This window comes from Diprion similis, chromosome 10, assembly GCF_021155765.1.
Source record: "Diprion similis isolate iyDipSimi1 chromosome 10, iyDipSimi1.1, whole genome shotgun sequence".
Lineage (NCBI taxonomy): Eukaryota > Metazoa > Arthropoda > Insecta > Hymenoptera > Diprionidae > Diprion > Diprion similis.
Window position 1 is genome coordinate 20,591,668 of NC_060114.1, and position 14,002 is coordinate 20,605,669.

Here is a 14,002-nt window from a genome sequence, read left to right on the forward strand (position 1 = left end):
AGAAACTGAAAATCTGTGAATTTTCATCCCAACCGAGATGTCCTCGACGGGATTTCACCCTCGACGTCAAGCCCTTATCTAATCGTTTTCGCGAGTGATGAAAGATGCTCTCCGTTGTTACCACACTTCCAAATCAAACCATCTACTCAAAGTTAGGAGGATCTGCACGAAACAGACTTTTCACACAGTTCGAACCGATCGACATGACGAGGAGTGTCGTCCTTTTACCCATCGCCAGATCCCATGAGAGTCTTTACTCTCCCCGTGCATCGTTTTGTTCAGATTATAACGTCTGATCAATTGATTGCGAATGTTCGCACCTTATGGTTTGATGGATTGCCTGCAGGAACGTGTTAGGTAATTTGTAATCAGACCTGCAGGATCAATTTCAACAACTTGTCAAACTATTGGTAACGTCTCTCACTCTCTGGTCTCTGGAGGTACCCTTGATATTCGTTAAACGACTGGTGACCATCGATGGAACACTATTACAAAACAGTTTCAACCGATGAACCAGCTTAACCAGATAGATCAAAACTGTGTTTTCTTACTGTGATAGAATTCAGTTACGGAGTGTACAAGTGATGCTGTATATGGTATAGTAAAATCGTTCGTCAAACCTTGGCGCGGTTTTATGGTGCGGTTCTCTTTCTGCGGTGATCCAAGGTTTTTGGCTAATTGCTTTTCTGGTTTCGTATTTCGTACAATTTCGTCGTATGACGATCGCGTGTTGGGTGTAACTTTATACAGTGTTAGTATCAATGTAGGTATAACTCTTCGCGACTATTCGAATCACCTATACACCGTGGGTATAAAACGAGTAAAGTGAGAGAAGCACAGATGGATGGATGATAAATAGAGGGATGTGACCGAAGGGCGGGGGGGATGAACAATTGTGATTACAACTAAAAAAAATCGTCTGTCTCGTATAGTAGAGATGAAGACTTGATATACGCACATTTTATGAAGCTAAGATTTTTGCCGATGGATCTCTCTAACGTCTTTATGTTCACGATCGAGGATCAGTTCGGTAAATTTGGACGCCCTAAATCTCGACGGAGGTTTTTACGCGAGTGAAGTTGGTTTGCATTATTTATTTTTCTTTTTTTTTAACCCAGTGCCGATTGACCGAGGATTCCTAAACGATCGTTTCGACCGAAAATACGACCTCGTCATGGATCTCTGGAAAAGTGGACAACTTGTTTATGCCTATTTTATCTGGATCTTAGTTCGAGCTGCAGCGGCTGGTCGCGTATTTGGTGAGTAGATATCTATGATTCCTCGTCGAAAAAAGCTCCCGTCGGATTAGTTAATCGCGAAAAATCACGTCACAGAATCTTATAGGTGATAATACCTGTACGCAAGATTTGTCGAGAAGGAAATAGTGGTGCGTAAATTTTCCCCCAAGGACTATAAATAATTTCGAAGGACAGGTTAACGACACTTGAGATCCTCTTGAGCCGAGGAATGGACCTTGCAGATATACTTTTCTCTCCCTTTATATATATATATATATATTTTTTTTTTACCGTACACGAGGGATCGAAAGGATTTTTGTGGTTAGTTTTCTCTTTCCGAGAAAAATATAAGCTCTTTGAAGGTAGGCGTTGGGTCGTTTCTCTCTTCGTTTAGTACACAACGGTCATGGCTTAATCAGTCGTGTCAAGCAAACGACTCCGAAACACGTTCTCCGGCAATAAATAACCCCCAATTAATCACTGCGAATAGATAACCCGGATCTCTGCAGGATACACCGAGGGGTGCGTTTGAAGGTTGATAAACCAAGTTTATGCGATTATTAAATTAACCCCCGGATGGTTTCTACTTTGAAGTGAAATGCTGCAGAGACTTGCCTAGATGTGGGACACGATCCCGGTAGAAATCGCGGTCTTCCCACCGTTACAACTTTTCTGCACCACCGCTACGTTTGGCATATTATACTACTTTGCAGGTACAAATTATATTTACTGCATGACCTGGTATAATAGAATAAACTTTAAATGCCGACGATACTTTGTATCAAACATTCGTACAGTTCGTAAAACTGCTGCTTTTCAATCGTTCAAAGAATAGATAAACTGTCGATTGAAATTGTTCGATTTTTTTCTCTTCTTCTAAATCTCTTCAGAAATTTTAAATTGATTAATTTTTTCTCTCCGTTTTACAACGAATTTCGACAGAATATTCATTTGTACCTACTGGATTAAAAAATCTGAAATTTTAAAACCTCTGATCTGCTTGAGGGGTGGATTTTAATTTAGTACTTCTAAATGACGGGGATGATCCTCGGTTTTTTTTTCCTTTCGTCATCTTCTTCTTCTTCTTCTTCTTCTTCCTTTTTAGTCCTGCTGCTCGAGAATATAACGAGATCGATGGACAAATCGGCGAAGTTTTATAGAATTCGTAATACCTGATGTCAATCGTAGTTTTCAATCAGACTATGATGATCCGCGAATAGCCGCGTCAATCTTGCGTATTTTCAATTAGTGATTCTTAATCCACGGAGTCATTAATACCGTCGATACTTAACGACGGGTAAATTTCAGCCTGACAACCACCCGGCACGATGGGGTGGCGACTGCGGCGGTTTCTGGCTGTCGGTACAGCGAAATTGAATTTCACGAAGCGATTAGGGATGAGAGAGAGATAGACATAGAGATAGTGATAGATAGAGAGAGAGAGAAGGATCGGAGGTGCAGGAGAAGAGGGAAAGAGGAGCGCACCGAAATTGCGTGGGTACAAGGAATATTGATTTCAGCCTTACGTGTGTCTCCGGTCCATCGTTCCTTTATATGGATAAATGTATATATACCAGCTCCATTTACCCATAAGTGTTGTCCTTTCTTCTCTGTTTTCCCTTCTTTTCATCTATCTTAGAAAATAACGTGATTGCTCTGCTATTGTTTTTACCTGCAACACGTGTACTGAATTTTTCGTAGCAAACTTTTACGTACATGATTAGGTTAGGTTAGGTTAGGTTAGGTTAGGTTTCTTTTCTCACGTCTCGCTTACTTTCTCATGTGATGAGCGAAAGATTATTCGGTCACATTTTGTCGAAAATAAAAAGAAAATAGAAAAAAGGAAGAGAAAAATTGTTGGAGTTACTTTCGCTTTTTATCCGCAGAAGTTAGCCATCGAGTCTTATAATTGTTCAAGGTAGAACCTTGTCAAAGTTTTGAAAAGTGATTCATCATCATCATTATCATCATCATCATCATCATTCTCATAGCGGTACTGCAGTGCGATGAATCCAGTAATTAAGATTGAATTGAGGCAAATTAGGATATGCTTGCTTGTCGTTGAGCAGCGCGAATGTGATTGGCGTGTGAAAATTTTGTATAATTACGTTAGCCACGTACGTTAAACGACGGTGCGTAAAGTTGAAAACGGAAACGGAGGGGGAAAAACGAAAAAACAAATTGTAGGTCAAGTTCAAAGCACTCGGCCATATGTGTACATATACGTCAGGGTCGAAAGCACAGCTTAATCCTCACGATCGGCGCACGATCAAATTTCGAAATACCCTGCACGAGGGGTTAAAACCTCCGGAACTTGCAGGGGTTGCGGTCGTCTCTTTTCTATCCTGATTAAGTCGTCGCGGAAAGTCGTGGCGGGAAGTGTCCGTAGACGTTGCTGAACGCGCCTTCTTGAGGTGAGGAAGGGTTTGCGGATTGGCACCTCGATCTTGACGGAAGGAAGAGGGGGAGGCAAAAACCCTGAGCCCTTCACGGGGTTGAGGTTTGAGGTCAGAAGGGGGTGAACGGTTGAACAGGTAGGGGAAGTTCCCATCGGCTGTGCAAACGGGGTGGAGCCAGAAGTTAATTAACACGAAATCCGAAAATTAACCGAACTCACAGCATGCAGCTTGAGCCGAAAGAGAGAGAAGCCTTTCGAATTATGAGGAGTAAATAAAATGTACGAGGCCATTTACCTCTCAATAAGGTCATGAATTTGACAGCTGAAAATTATATTGTTAATCTAAGGAATTTGAATCACCCGAATATTGTTTAAAATACATGACAAGGAATCTATCAAGGCGACTCAAATCACTGCGGATCACTTGGATTTACACGTAATTAACGGGAAAAAATTTCGCGTATTCTAGGCGTTGGAAATCATGAAAATTGTTGCTAGTTTTTGCGCTAGAATATACCACACCATGTCAATTCGTAAACAATGTATTGATTTGTATCTTATTAGATGATTTTGTGTAATTTCATCCAGTGTGAAAATTATCAAAAATCGCCTAGAACACTTGTGAAAATCATTGGAAATCATCGGTGACGTTGGATATTAATGGAAATGACTGCATGAGGGGATGAAGATCGAGAGAAATCGCTTGAAGTCGATATTAATAATTTACCTGCGAATGACCGCTGGGAAATTGAACTCTTTGCTCTTATTTTATCACATTGAAGTTGGTAACATTATCTGAACGTTACCTATACTAAGGAAAAGTCATTGATCTGAGGAAAAACGCTCACATTTCGAGAGCATTGATCCTTGAAACTCATTTTGATATTCAGAAAACAGTGATTTTCACCCCAATGATTTGTTACGATATAGTTACTAACTTCAAGCCCGTCTTCTTTCCGAGGAGAGAGAAGACGAGAGAAGAGGCTCTCTCCCATAGATCTTTCAGGCTTGCCTGTTTCGCGAAGGGATGAAATTTACAAGCGTTTGTCACGGTGTACGGAGAAGGCTGCGTTCGCCTTCGCCTTCCCGCACCCTGAGATTATCATAAAACGTGCATTCCGGGCGAATCCCCTTGAGAAAAACACTAAAACCCCCGTTGAGAGGCGAAGCCTCTCGCGTATCTCGCGGTCGGAGTTAAGGAACGAACGGATGAAGCCTTTCGTGCGCTTCTTCAGTTTCGGTTTGAATTTGAATTTCCTGAGAGAGTTGGTTCAGAGTCCCCTAAAGCGCCGCTCGAGCTTTTTGCTCTGAGAATTTTGCAACTGGCTCATATATACATACTTAACCTAACCTAACATAACCTAATATAACCTAACCTAACCTATACCAAAAGCGAGCGTGCAAGCGATTTCTGTTAATGATGGTTAATTAATCATTGAACGTGTATAATCTTCGCGGTTTGTAAGCATGGTAACGCAGAGTCGCAAGTTGATTGATCCCTGAGATCCCAAAAGCAAGTTTTCTTCGTTTTGGTCAGATTCGTAATTGGTCAAAATCCTGGTTATACTTCATTTGTTTTTAATCTTAGGGATGTAAAGAGCTGATCAACAATAAATAATTGCGTCATGATTTTTTTTTTATTTTCTCTCTTTAGCATTTTTGAATCGCACAAAAATTATAGCTTATAAATACGACGAATTGTAAGCAAGATAGTTACGACGTCACGTATATGACAGTAGAATTTACAATTTTTAGTGTAAAAAAAAAAAAAAAAAAAAAAAAAAAACAACCCGTAATTATCTCAAGTTACTCTATCAAGTGTACTTATCAAAATTCGATATAAAGAATCTGGATAAAGGCTGATTGTTACTGTTGCTGCTGCTGCTGCTACTGCTGCATACGGCGACGCACTTGATTTATGTTTTCACGTTATACACGATCGTTCAGGTTATATTTTTCGATCACGTATACGGAATATGAATGGGAATGGGACGGGGGTGCAGGGTTATCATTGACAGGGTGCGTGTATATATATATATACATATACATATATATGGGGGAATATTATTGCATCACGTCGTGAGAGTAAGACGTGGATAAATGGGAAGATAGATAGCTGGAGAGAAAGTAAGTTTGCGTGTGTGTCTGAGAGAGAGAGAGAGAGAGAGAGTGAGAGGGAGAGGGAGAAAGAAGGGGATGAAGGAAAGAGAGTGAAAGAGGTATGGAGGGTGAAATACGGAGGGGAGTTTTAGGGCGTAGAATAAATCGTATAATGAAACGGTAATATCATCACACCTGATTGGCTACTCAATCGATCTGATGCCATAAAAATCGCTGTTAAATATTGCTCGATTTTCGTTCGCTCCCCTCTCGCAAGGATTCATTTACCAAAGTCAGAATCGAACGAAAATGTGTATAAGTATAAGGGGAAGTAAGACAGGAAGGAAGGAAGGAAGGAAGAAGGTTTTCGCAATTCTCCTGCAGCTTCGACAGAGTCGATCATCCCGATTCTCCTTGAATCTAAGGCAAGAAAGATAAAGCAGGAGGAGAAGGGGAAGTGGGGGGGGGGGGGGGGGGAGGGGCAGCGGAAAGACGACAGAAAGGAAGAAAGAGAGAAGAATAAAAAAAATTCTCGTCAACTTCGCAGTATCGATGGGTGTGTAATATACTTCGACACTTTTATCCAATATTATTTTACAATTCTCTTCTTTCTGGGTTAGTGAAATTGTTTCATAAACTTTGGGAAATGATAGTGTTTACAATCGACCCGCTCGTCTGTCGGTTCGACGAGAGAGACATTCCAACGAATCACATATTTATCATATTTTTACAATAATATTTAAACCATTTTTCGAGCGTAGGTACAAACATGCACAATTGTTCCAAACACTGTCACGTCGAATTCAGATGAGAGGGAAGAGCTGTTAAAAAAAATATATTTTTCGATATAACGTCATTCGCGTCAATGATTTGTTAAAAATCATTGGAATCACTGGATCAAAAATGCCACAAGTTAATTATTTTGATTGTTCGAATAGTAAAACCTTTTACGAAATTATTGCTATTTTAGTTTGCATTATTCGAATCTGCTCAAATTCATCTTTAACAAGCTGTAAGGTTGTTGTTCCGTTCATGTTCGTTCGTATAACATCGCCGCAGATTTTTCAAACAGTTTTTTTTTTTTATCTCCTCCTAACTTTTGATTCAAACGGTCCAGTCGATTCGTCCTTAAACTCCATTAATTTCCCTTCGCCTAACTCTGACGCGATACGCGCCTGTAGGTACATAAAATAATGTACATAACGTGTATATACGCATGTATATATATATATATATATATATACATATATATATATATATACACCTTCGATAAAAGCGGAAATAACGGAGGCGGTTTGTTCCTCCTCGATTAAACGCGTTCCCAGTCTGTCCGCCCGCTCGCTCCGTTACGCTTCCTTTATTTCTGCACGTTTCGTTTTGTCCTTCGTAGCCGAAATATCTACCCTTCGTTTAAATCCTCTCTCGTACACCATCCACCCTTAGCACGTACCTGCATATTTTTTGCGGAAAGAGAAGAAAAAAGATGAAGGGAGGGGGGAGGGGGGGGGGATTCTTTAACCCGAGCTCTTTTTTTTTGCTTTCTTTCGTTCTCTGCGTATGATACGCAGGTGTATTGTTGTTACGTAGCTTTTACTTTGAACTCGGTAAATTGTGCGTGGATAATGGAGTAGGGGGGGGGGGGGGGGAGGGAGGGGAAAGTGGAGAGAAAAAGAAGAGGGAAAAAAATTCGAGTTTTCATCCAACGAAAAAAAAAAAAAAAAAAAAAAAGGGAACGAAGGGACACCATTAACTGTTTCTCCGCAATCCTTTCTCTCCTGCGGAGATCAATCCTGCGATTTTGTTCCCCCTGTACGTCGTAGGACGAGAACCCGATACGGATATCGCTACCGAGCACCGAGGGATTCGGTCCCTCAGGATAACCCTTAGAGACAGCCAAAAGGACGGGGTGAAAAAATTCGCGACTCGATTTCGACCTCTATCGATTCATTGTTATTTTTTATCTCGATTTCTCACACCACCAACGCTCATAACACCCTCTCTCACAATTTATCACCAACTTTTTTAATTGATTGACGTGGAAAATACGATTTTTCACCGTTTGACTCGATTTTATCCTCCTTTATTTCACCTCACTTTCTCTCTCTCACTCTCTGATTTCTTCATCAAGTTTAGGCCATACTGGCAAATTTTTACGCTAAAATATCAGGTTCATCGAATCAATGTTTTGTGGTTGGAATTCGGCTTTATGATATACAACAAGAGAATCGTTTAGTCAGTAAAACTCGTCGATTTTTTATTTCGGCACGATGCATTCATTTCTGACAATAACAAATTGCTCAGTTTATATAACGTCGTGATAAAACACGTCAGATTTTCAGTTATTTTTTAAATCTGCAGCCTACCGATGCTGCCTCGATAACATGTTTTTCTATTCGATTATCGACAGCCTTTCACGTTCATTATGCCACCTACAGATAATGGCTTCAATTTTTTTTTCCTACCCGCAATTTTTGCCTCGGTGCGTTGAAAGACGGCGGGAAATTGATAATGACGATTTGGTATATCGTGCGCTGAGAATGGCGACCTGCAGGATGAGATTCGGGGACGCGGTAGATACCCGTTGAAAAATGAGGCCGATCCCATTTCGTAATGGACATCCAACCAACCTGAGAGCAGAATCCTCGAGGTCGCTAATCGGGCCGGTATTTTTTCAATTTCTCGCACCCTCCTTTGACCAGAGGGTCGTTAATGAATCGGACGAGAATTAAACGCCGAGGTTAATTACCTCGTGGCAGCGGTGGGATTAACACGGAAATTGAACAAATTACACTTGCGTGTACCGGATGTAGATATATTTCTACTATAAGTCTACTGCAGCCAGCGATTGAATAAGGCGTGAAAAAGTCATGCCTAGATCGATTTACCATGAAATCGGCAAAATTAATATTAACGATTTACCGTGCCGGGAGGATTCCTTCAGGTTTAACGATGCGAACGACGCTTCGCCGGCAGATAGGCAACTTAAATTACATCTGACGGACTTGCCACCTGAAAGATGTAACTCTGATTGCCTATCTGTCGGCGAAGCGTCATCCTCATCGTTAAACCTCAAGGAATCCTCGCAGTGTATGTATATTCTGTCTTAAATTTCCGGTGATTATTTTCTTTTTTCTTTGCTGTTCTTCGGTAGATCAATGTAACAAGGTCTGAACCCTCAACTGTTTTGTGTCATCAAAGAAAAAAAAAAAACAAAAAAAAGCATTCCAAAGTATGTACAAGTGTTGTAACCTGAATGCAAAATAGTTAGGCTAAGGTCCGATGGGATAAGTTAGACACATACGTGTACGCAACGTCCTCTCTAAATAATCAACTTTCAATGGCCAGTTCGTGACGAGACGCGTAATATGACGAGATGTAAAAGCCTACTATTAATTAGCAAATATTCTTCGTTGTAACGTGAACTCGTGTGGAATTCTATTAGGGCCAGACGGACGATTAACCTCTTAAAAGATAGCACACAGGATTTTTAGAATTTGGAATAAATTAACGTTTGGGACCTCGTTTCAGCTGAAAAAGGAGATAAATAAAACAAAAACAAAAAAAAAAAATACTGACATTACTCTGAAACAGTTTAGTCCATATCCTAGCGCACTAGTCCCGCATCAAATAATCGAGCTCCTCCTCACCTGCACTCGCTGGCTGCCAAGTCCTGCGGAACGTTGCGTCATTGGCACTAACGACAGGACTGCCTGCAGAGGCAGTACCAGCGTCATAAGCACCGCTAGTGATCGTGGTCGGTGTGCTAGTCGGACCAGCAGTGGCGGCAGCAGGAGAAGCATCAGCATCACCACCACCGGCAGCGGCGGGCGTTTAATTAAAAGTTTCTGAGATGTCAAACGGGAAATTTCGCGTAACCATGAAGCACGCTTTGGGCGAATGAGAGACGAGGAGAGAGAGAGAGAGAGAGAGAGAGAGAGAGAGAGACGACATCAGCTGCCGGCTTTGTGGACACGCGCTCTCAGAGCTTTTCCGGTCTTTCGTGGCCCAGGCAAAAGTACCTCCTGCAATTAAACACAGTCTCCATATACCTAGACAACAAGGTAGATTCGCAGGCATCGATCTGAAATTGGCTGTAATTGTTTCCTTTGCAAATATTCAATACGTCGCCATTTCTACTAATGCATCACAAGTTTGATCATACGGTATTGCAGGGACTTGCAGTCAAATTTGACGAAACAAAGGTTCGAAAAGAGATACTCAAAATTAAGTTTCATCCAATTGAGTGAGACTCTGTAATATAAAAGAAAAAATGTACACGGTAAGGTGGGGCACGACGGTCACCCTGGGGCACTACAACCCCCTCTCAAAAATTTGGCCAATAAAATTTTTGTCGCACAGTTTTGATAAAATTTCGATGAATTTGTTCAAAGTAGAACAAAAATAAATTAATTTCATGGTAAAAAGCCACAAAAAGTAATCACCGGCTTAGGAGGGCCGTTGTGCTTCACCCTCCCTTACAAGCATATTTTGTTGCTAAACAAAACTGATTTTGTTGTTAAACTAAAATCTGTAATAGAATAATCTAATTTCTCTGACACGCATTGTTTACAGTTAAAATCCGGTGTTGTAGACTTTTTCCTGCAACTGGGGAACTTTTTTTTCACTTAGACGTTACTGGATTAGCTACAGTTGCACTTTTTGAATCTCTTTTTTTTCACGTTTTTTTTCAACACTTTTTTGAAATGGTGGCACGTCTCATGCACTTTTGAAATTATAAAGTACACGTCTAATGGCGGAAATTCTTCATGCAAACTGAGAGCTTAGTGAAGGAGAAAAATGCTTCGGCACGAGTTATATGCTTCTTTGACCCGCGATACTTGATTTGATAGCACATCATTTAGTTTTCACTGCGGGCGGCAGGTGGACGCTATGATATTAAATCCCATTATTGAAACATGTTTAGATTTTTGTAGAGTGGAACCAACGGTCGCAAACATCAAACTGAGTTTGAAAGATTTGTGAATCTCTATTCTTTGTGTTGAAATAACTATTGCAAAACTGCAGTCTTAGTTCTTACCAGTTTTCAGGCTCTGTCTCCGGTTTCTTTTCCCCAAAATCGTATTTTTGAGAACAAAGATAAGGCTGCAAAGTAGCCACTTGATCTGCAGAGGAAATTCGAGAAATCCGTAATAGTTAGGGACTATGTTTTTGGCTTCAAAAAATCATCTACCCGTTGGAAAGTTTCGTTGCAATTTTGGAAATGCATGATTCAATTTCAAATGAAAGAAAAATTAAATTATATTAAATAAATATATTTTGCAACGACTCATTAAAGCTTTTCGTTCGTTGCTTTAATTTCCAAAGATGCAAGTTATCTGGAATATGACAATTTTTTATGTGGAAAACTTGGAAGAGTTTGAGAATATCCAGATTCAAAATTAGTAATAACCCTGAACAGTTGATATTGCGATTAATTGGTAACTTAATACTTACAAGACGGTGCACATGAACGCAGCTGGATAACCTCTATTACACTGTATATCCTATACATCTTCTGGCAAAAAATTCTAAAAGATAAAGTAAAAACGATTGTTACTATGGGTTGGGTTACACGCGTGGATGTTTCACACACACACACACACACATATATATTTATATAGTATAATGTAATATATATTTTCAGGTATTTACATACATATGTATGTACATCAATTTGTGGGTATTCAAGAATCATTAGGTTATCCAGATAATTAACGATCTAATTTTGGATAACCCGTAGAAATAAGCGAGCTCGGTAGCGACCAGCAGCAACGAGGTGCTTCCCAACTTTTAATTATGATATCGCGTGAGCTTCCATTTCGATCGGGGAACCCAACCGGCCTCCCTGGCATGCAGTAGAAGCAGATGGGCTGCCGGCCCCCTGGAATTGCCAAAAATTTACCCTATCATTTCAACAAATTGATCGCGGAAGGCGTTAGCCTGAACCCTGATAACATCGGACATCGGGGATGATTCTCGCCAAACGAGACCTCCTTTCCCTGTCAAACCTCTATGCATGTTTTATAGATATATATGTATATAATGGGGCGTTTCGGACAATCTCGAGATCGTTGTTTTCAATTTTATTCTCTTCTTAGCGTGTTTCAAGGCATAACAAGAGAAGATGACACCATTCGCAAAGTATAATCAATATGAAAAAAAAATTACTTTTCTAGTAGTCCTTCGATTTTGGCGTATTAATCACTGTTATTCAGGATCAAGTTTGATAATTATATATATTTATATATGATACCAGGGTATCTCCCAGTAAACGATGCAGTATGTTGGGTTGCCTACCACCGAGGGAAACAAATGTCGGTAAAACAGACTGGTTTACCGATATTTTTCTGTTTTGGTCTGTTTTACCGATATTTCTTCCCCTCAGTGATAGGCAACCCAACATACTGAGGCGTTTATTTGGAATCACCCTGTATATAAATCTTCCTAACTGCGACGAGCGTGTGGAATGAAGAGTGATAAGTTGAGAAACGTTTCATAAATATTAGTTAATTGCGAATGAACCACACGTGATGAATGAATCGCACCCTCATCAACTTCTCATAATAAGCCGACTGGTTCGGTAATATCTTATCGTTTACGTCCAGTCAATTTTACTCCTCGGTATTATCAAATACGAGTCGGATAAATTTCACAGATGAATAGTGACACCGTTTTTCCTTTTCTTTATCCTTCGCCCACACGTGCAATTTATACAAAAGCGGAATTGTCACTGTTTTGACTCTTTTTTAATCTGAATTTAAGGAAACTACTCGAATCTATAATCACGTTTAAAAATAGTTTTTCTCGCAATATGCAGAAAATCGACTATTTGTTACTGTTCTTTCTGATCATGGCCACTCGTAACTATTGCGGTAATTTAACGTTGGTGTAGCAATAAATTGATATTGTAGTCTGTTTTAACTGAAAAACAATAATAAACTAAAGAAGTAGATTAAACATTGCGGTAACCAGAAAACGTGGCACTGACAACTGTGAGCACATTTCATAGTTACCTTTATCATGTTTTATTGTAGCACTAATAATATTTGAACCGTTCTATCAAAGAACCTCGTTTCACTACAACTTTCTGGTAGGTCACGAAAAAAAAAAAAAAAAAACTTTTTTTTTTCTCAGTTATTCAAGAGTTTATAACTTTTCCGTACTTGTGAGTTTCAATAGTATTTAGTCGTTAGTAAATCAGGCTCGAGTCGATGACCCTCGTCCTGCCATCCAGGTACATACATGCATACCTATCTATCTACCTATCTACTACATCAAATCGATAAATTCAACGATTTCCGTGCGAAATTCTGCGAGCGTCAAATTGGTCGCTATAAAACGAAATTGCCACGTTGCAGCTCACTTCCACCCCATGTAGAAACATGCAAAAATTTTTATTGGTCGAAAATATACTTTTCTTTTTTGTTCCACCCTCATGTATTACACGAGTATATCGCTATCTGCTATGTACAATATACATACAAAATATATATTTATATTACGTATATTCGGACGGTGAAAATCGTAAATCAATCATTGTCCATTAATATATAACGATTTTATTACAAATTCAGATGTATTCATTTCATTCCTCTGCAATTTCGCTGCGCAATCAAAAAGTGTATAAATATTACGTTTCACATTGCTGCGCGTGAATGTGTGCGCGTGTTAAAGGCGAAAGAAAATCATCTATCAGTTTGTTTCTTTGCTTCCCATGAGTTAGGTTAGGTTAGGTTAGGTTAGGTTAGGTTAGGTATAGAATATAAACTCTCGGGTATATAATATACGGGGTCGGCGTAGGAATAGCGCTGAGGTGGAAGTTTTGCACGAGATTTTAAAGGTACATTAAAAAGGATGACACCAAAGTTGAGGTCTGAGGGTTGTCGCGTGGTAAAGTTGAAAACTGCGTTGCCTCAAATTCAGGAGAGAGAGAGAGAGAGAGAGAGAGAGAGAGAGAGAGAGAGAGAGAGAGAGAGAGAGAGAGAGAGAGAGAGAGAGAGAGAGAGAGAGAGAGAGAGAGAGAGGGAAAGAATTTAAAAAATCTCGAAAAATATAGGAGGAAGTGTATAAACATGTAACCAAGAAAAGCTTCTCAGACTTTGATCTCTGAGCATTCTAACCTTCGTCGGAAGTTTTTGCAGGACAAAATCTGTTCCAGGACAAAAAAAAAAAAAAAAAAATAGAAACGTTGCCCTTCTTTCGAACAGTTCATTATCGATGCATGTGATGATAACTGGTTAGAAAACTGTGCAATAAAAAGCCAAAA

The 14,002-nt window shown here is 39.8% G+C and overlaps 1 protein-coding gene across 3 annotated transcripts in view; it reads left to right on the forward strand.

Moving 5' to 3' along the window:
• The first annotated feature begins 1,137 nt into the window (after positions 1 to 1,137).
• LOC124410795 (tyrosine-protein phosphatase 99A-like) overlaps positions 1,138 to 14,002 on the forward strand; it is a 307,496-nt gene continuing 294,631 nt past the window's right edge. For all 3 annotated transcript variants that reach the window (XM_046889412.1, XM_046889413.1, XM_046889414.1), the window contains exon 1: positions 1,138 to 1,259. In XM_046889412.1, the coding sequence (XP_046745368.1) occupies positions 1,175 to 1,259 (85 nt within the window). In that variant the 5' untranslated portion in view covers positions 1,138 to 1,174. The remainder of the gene's footprint in view (positions 1,260 to 14,002) is intronic.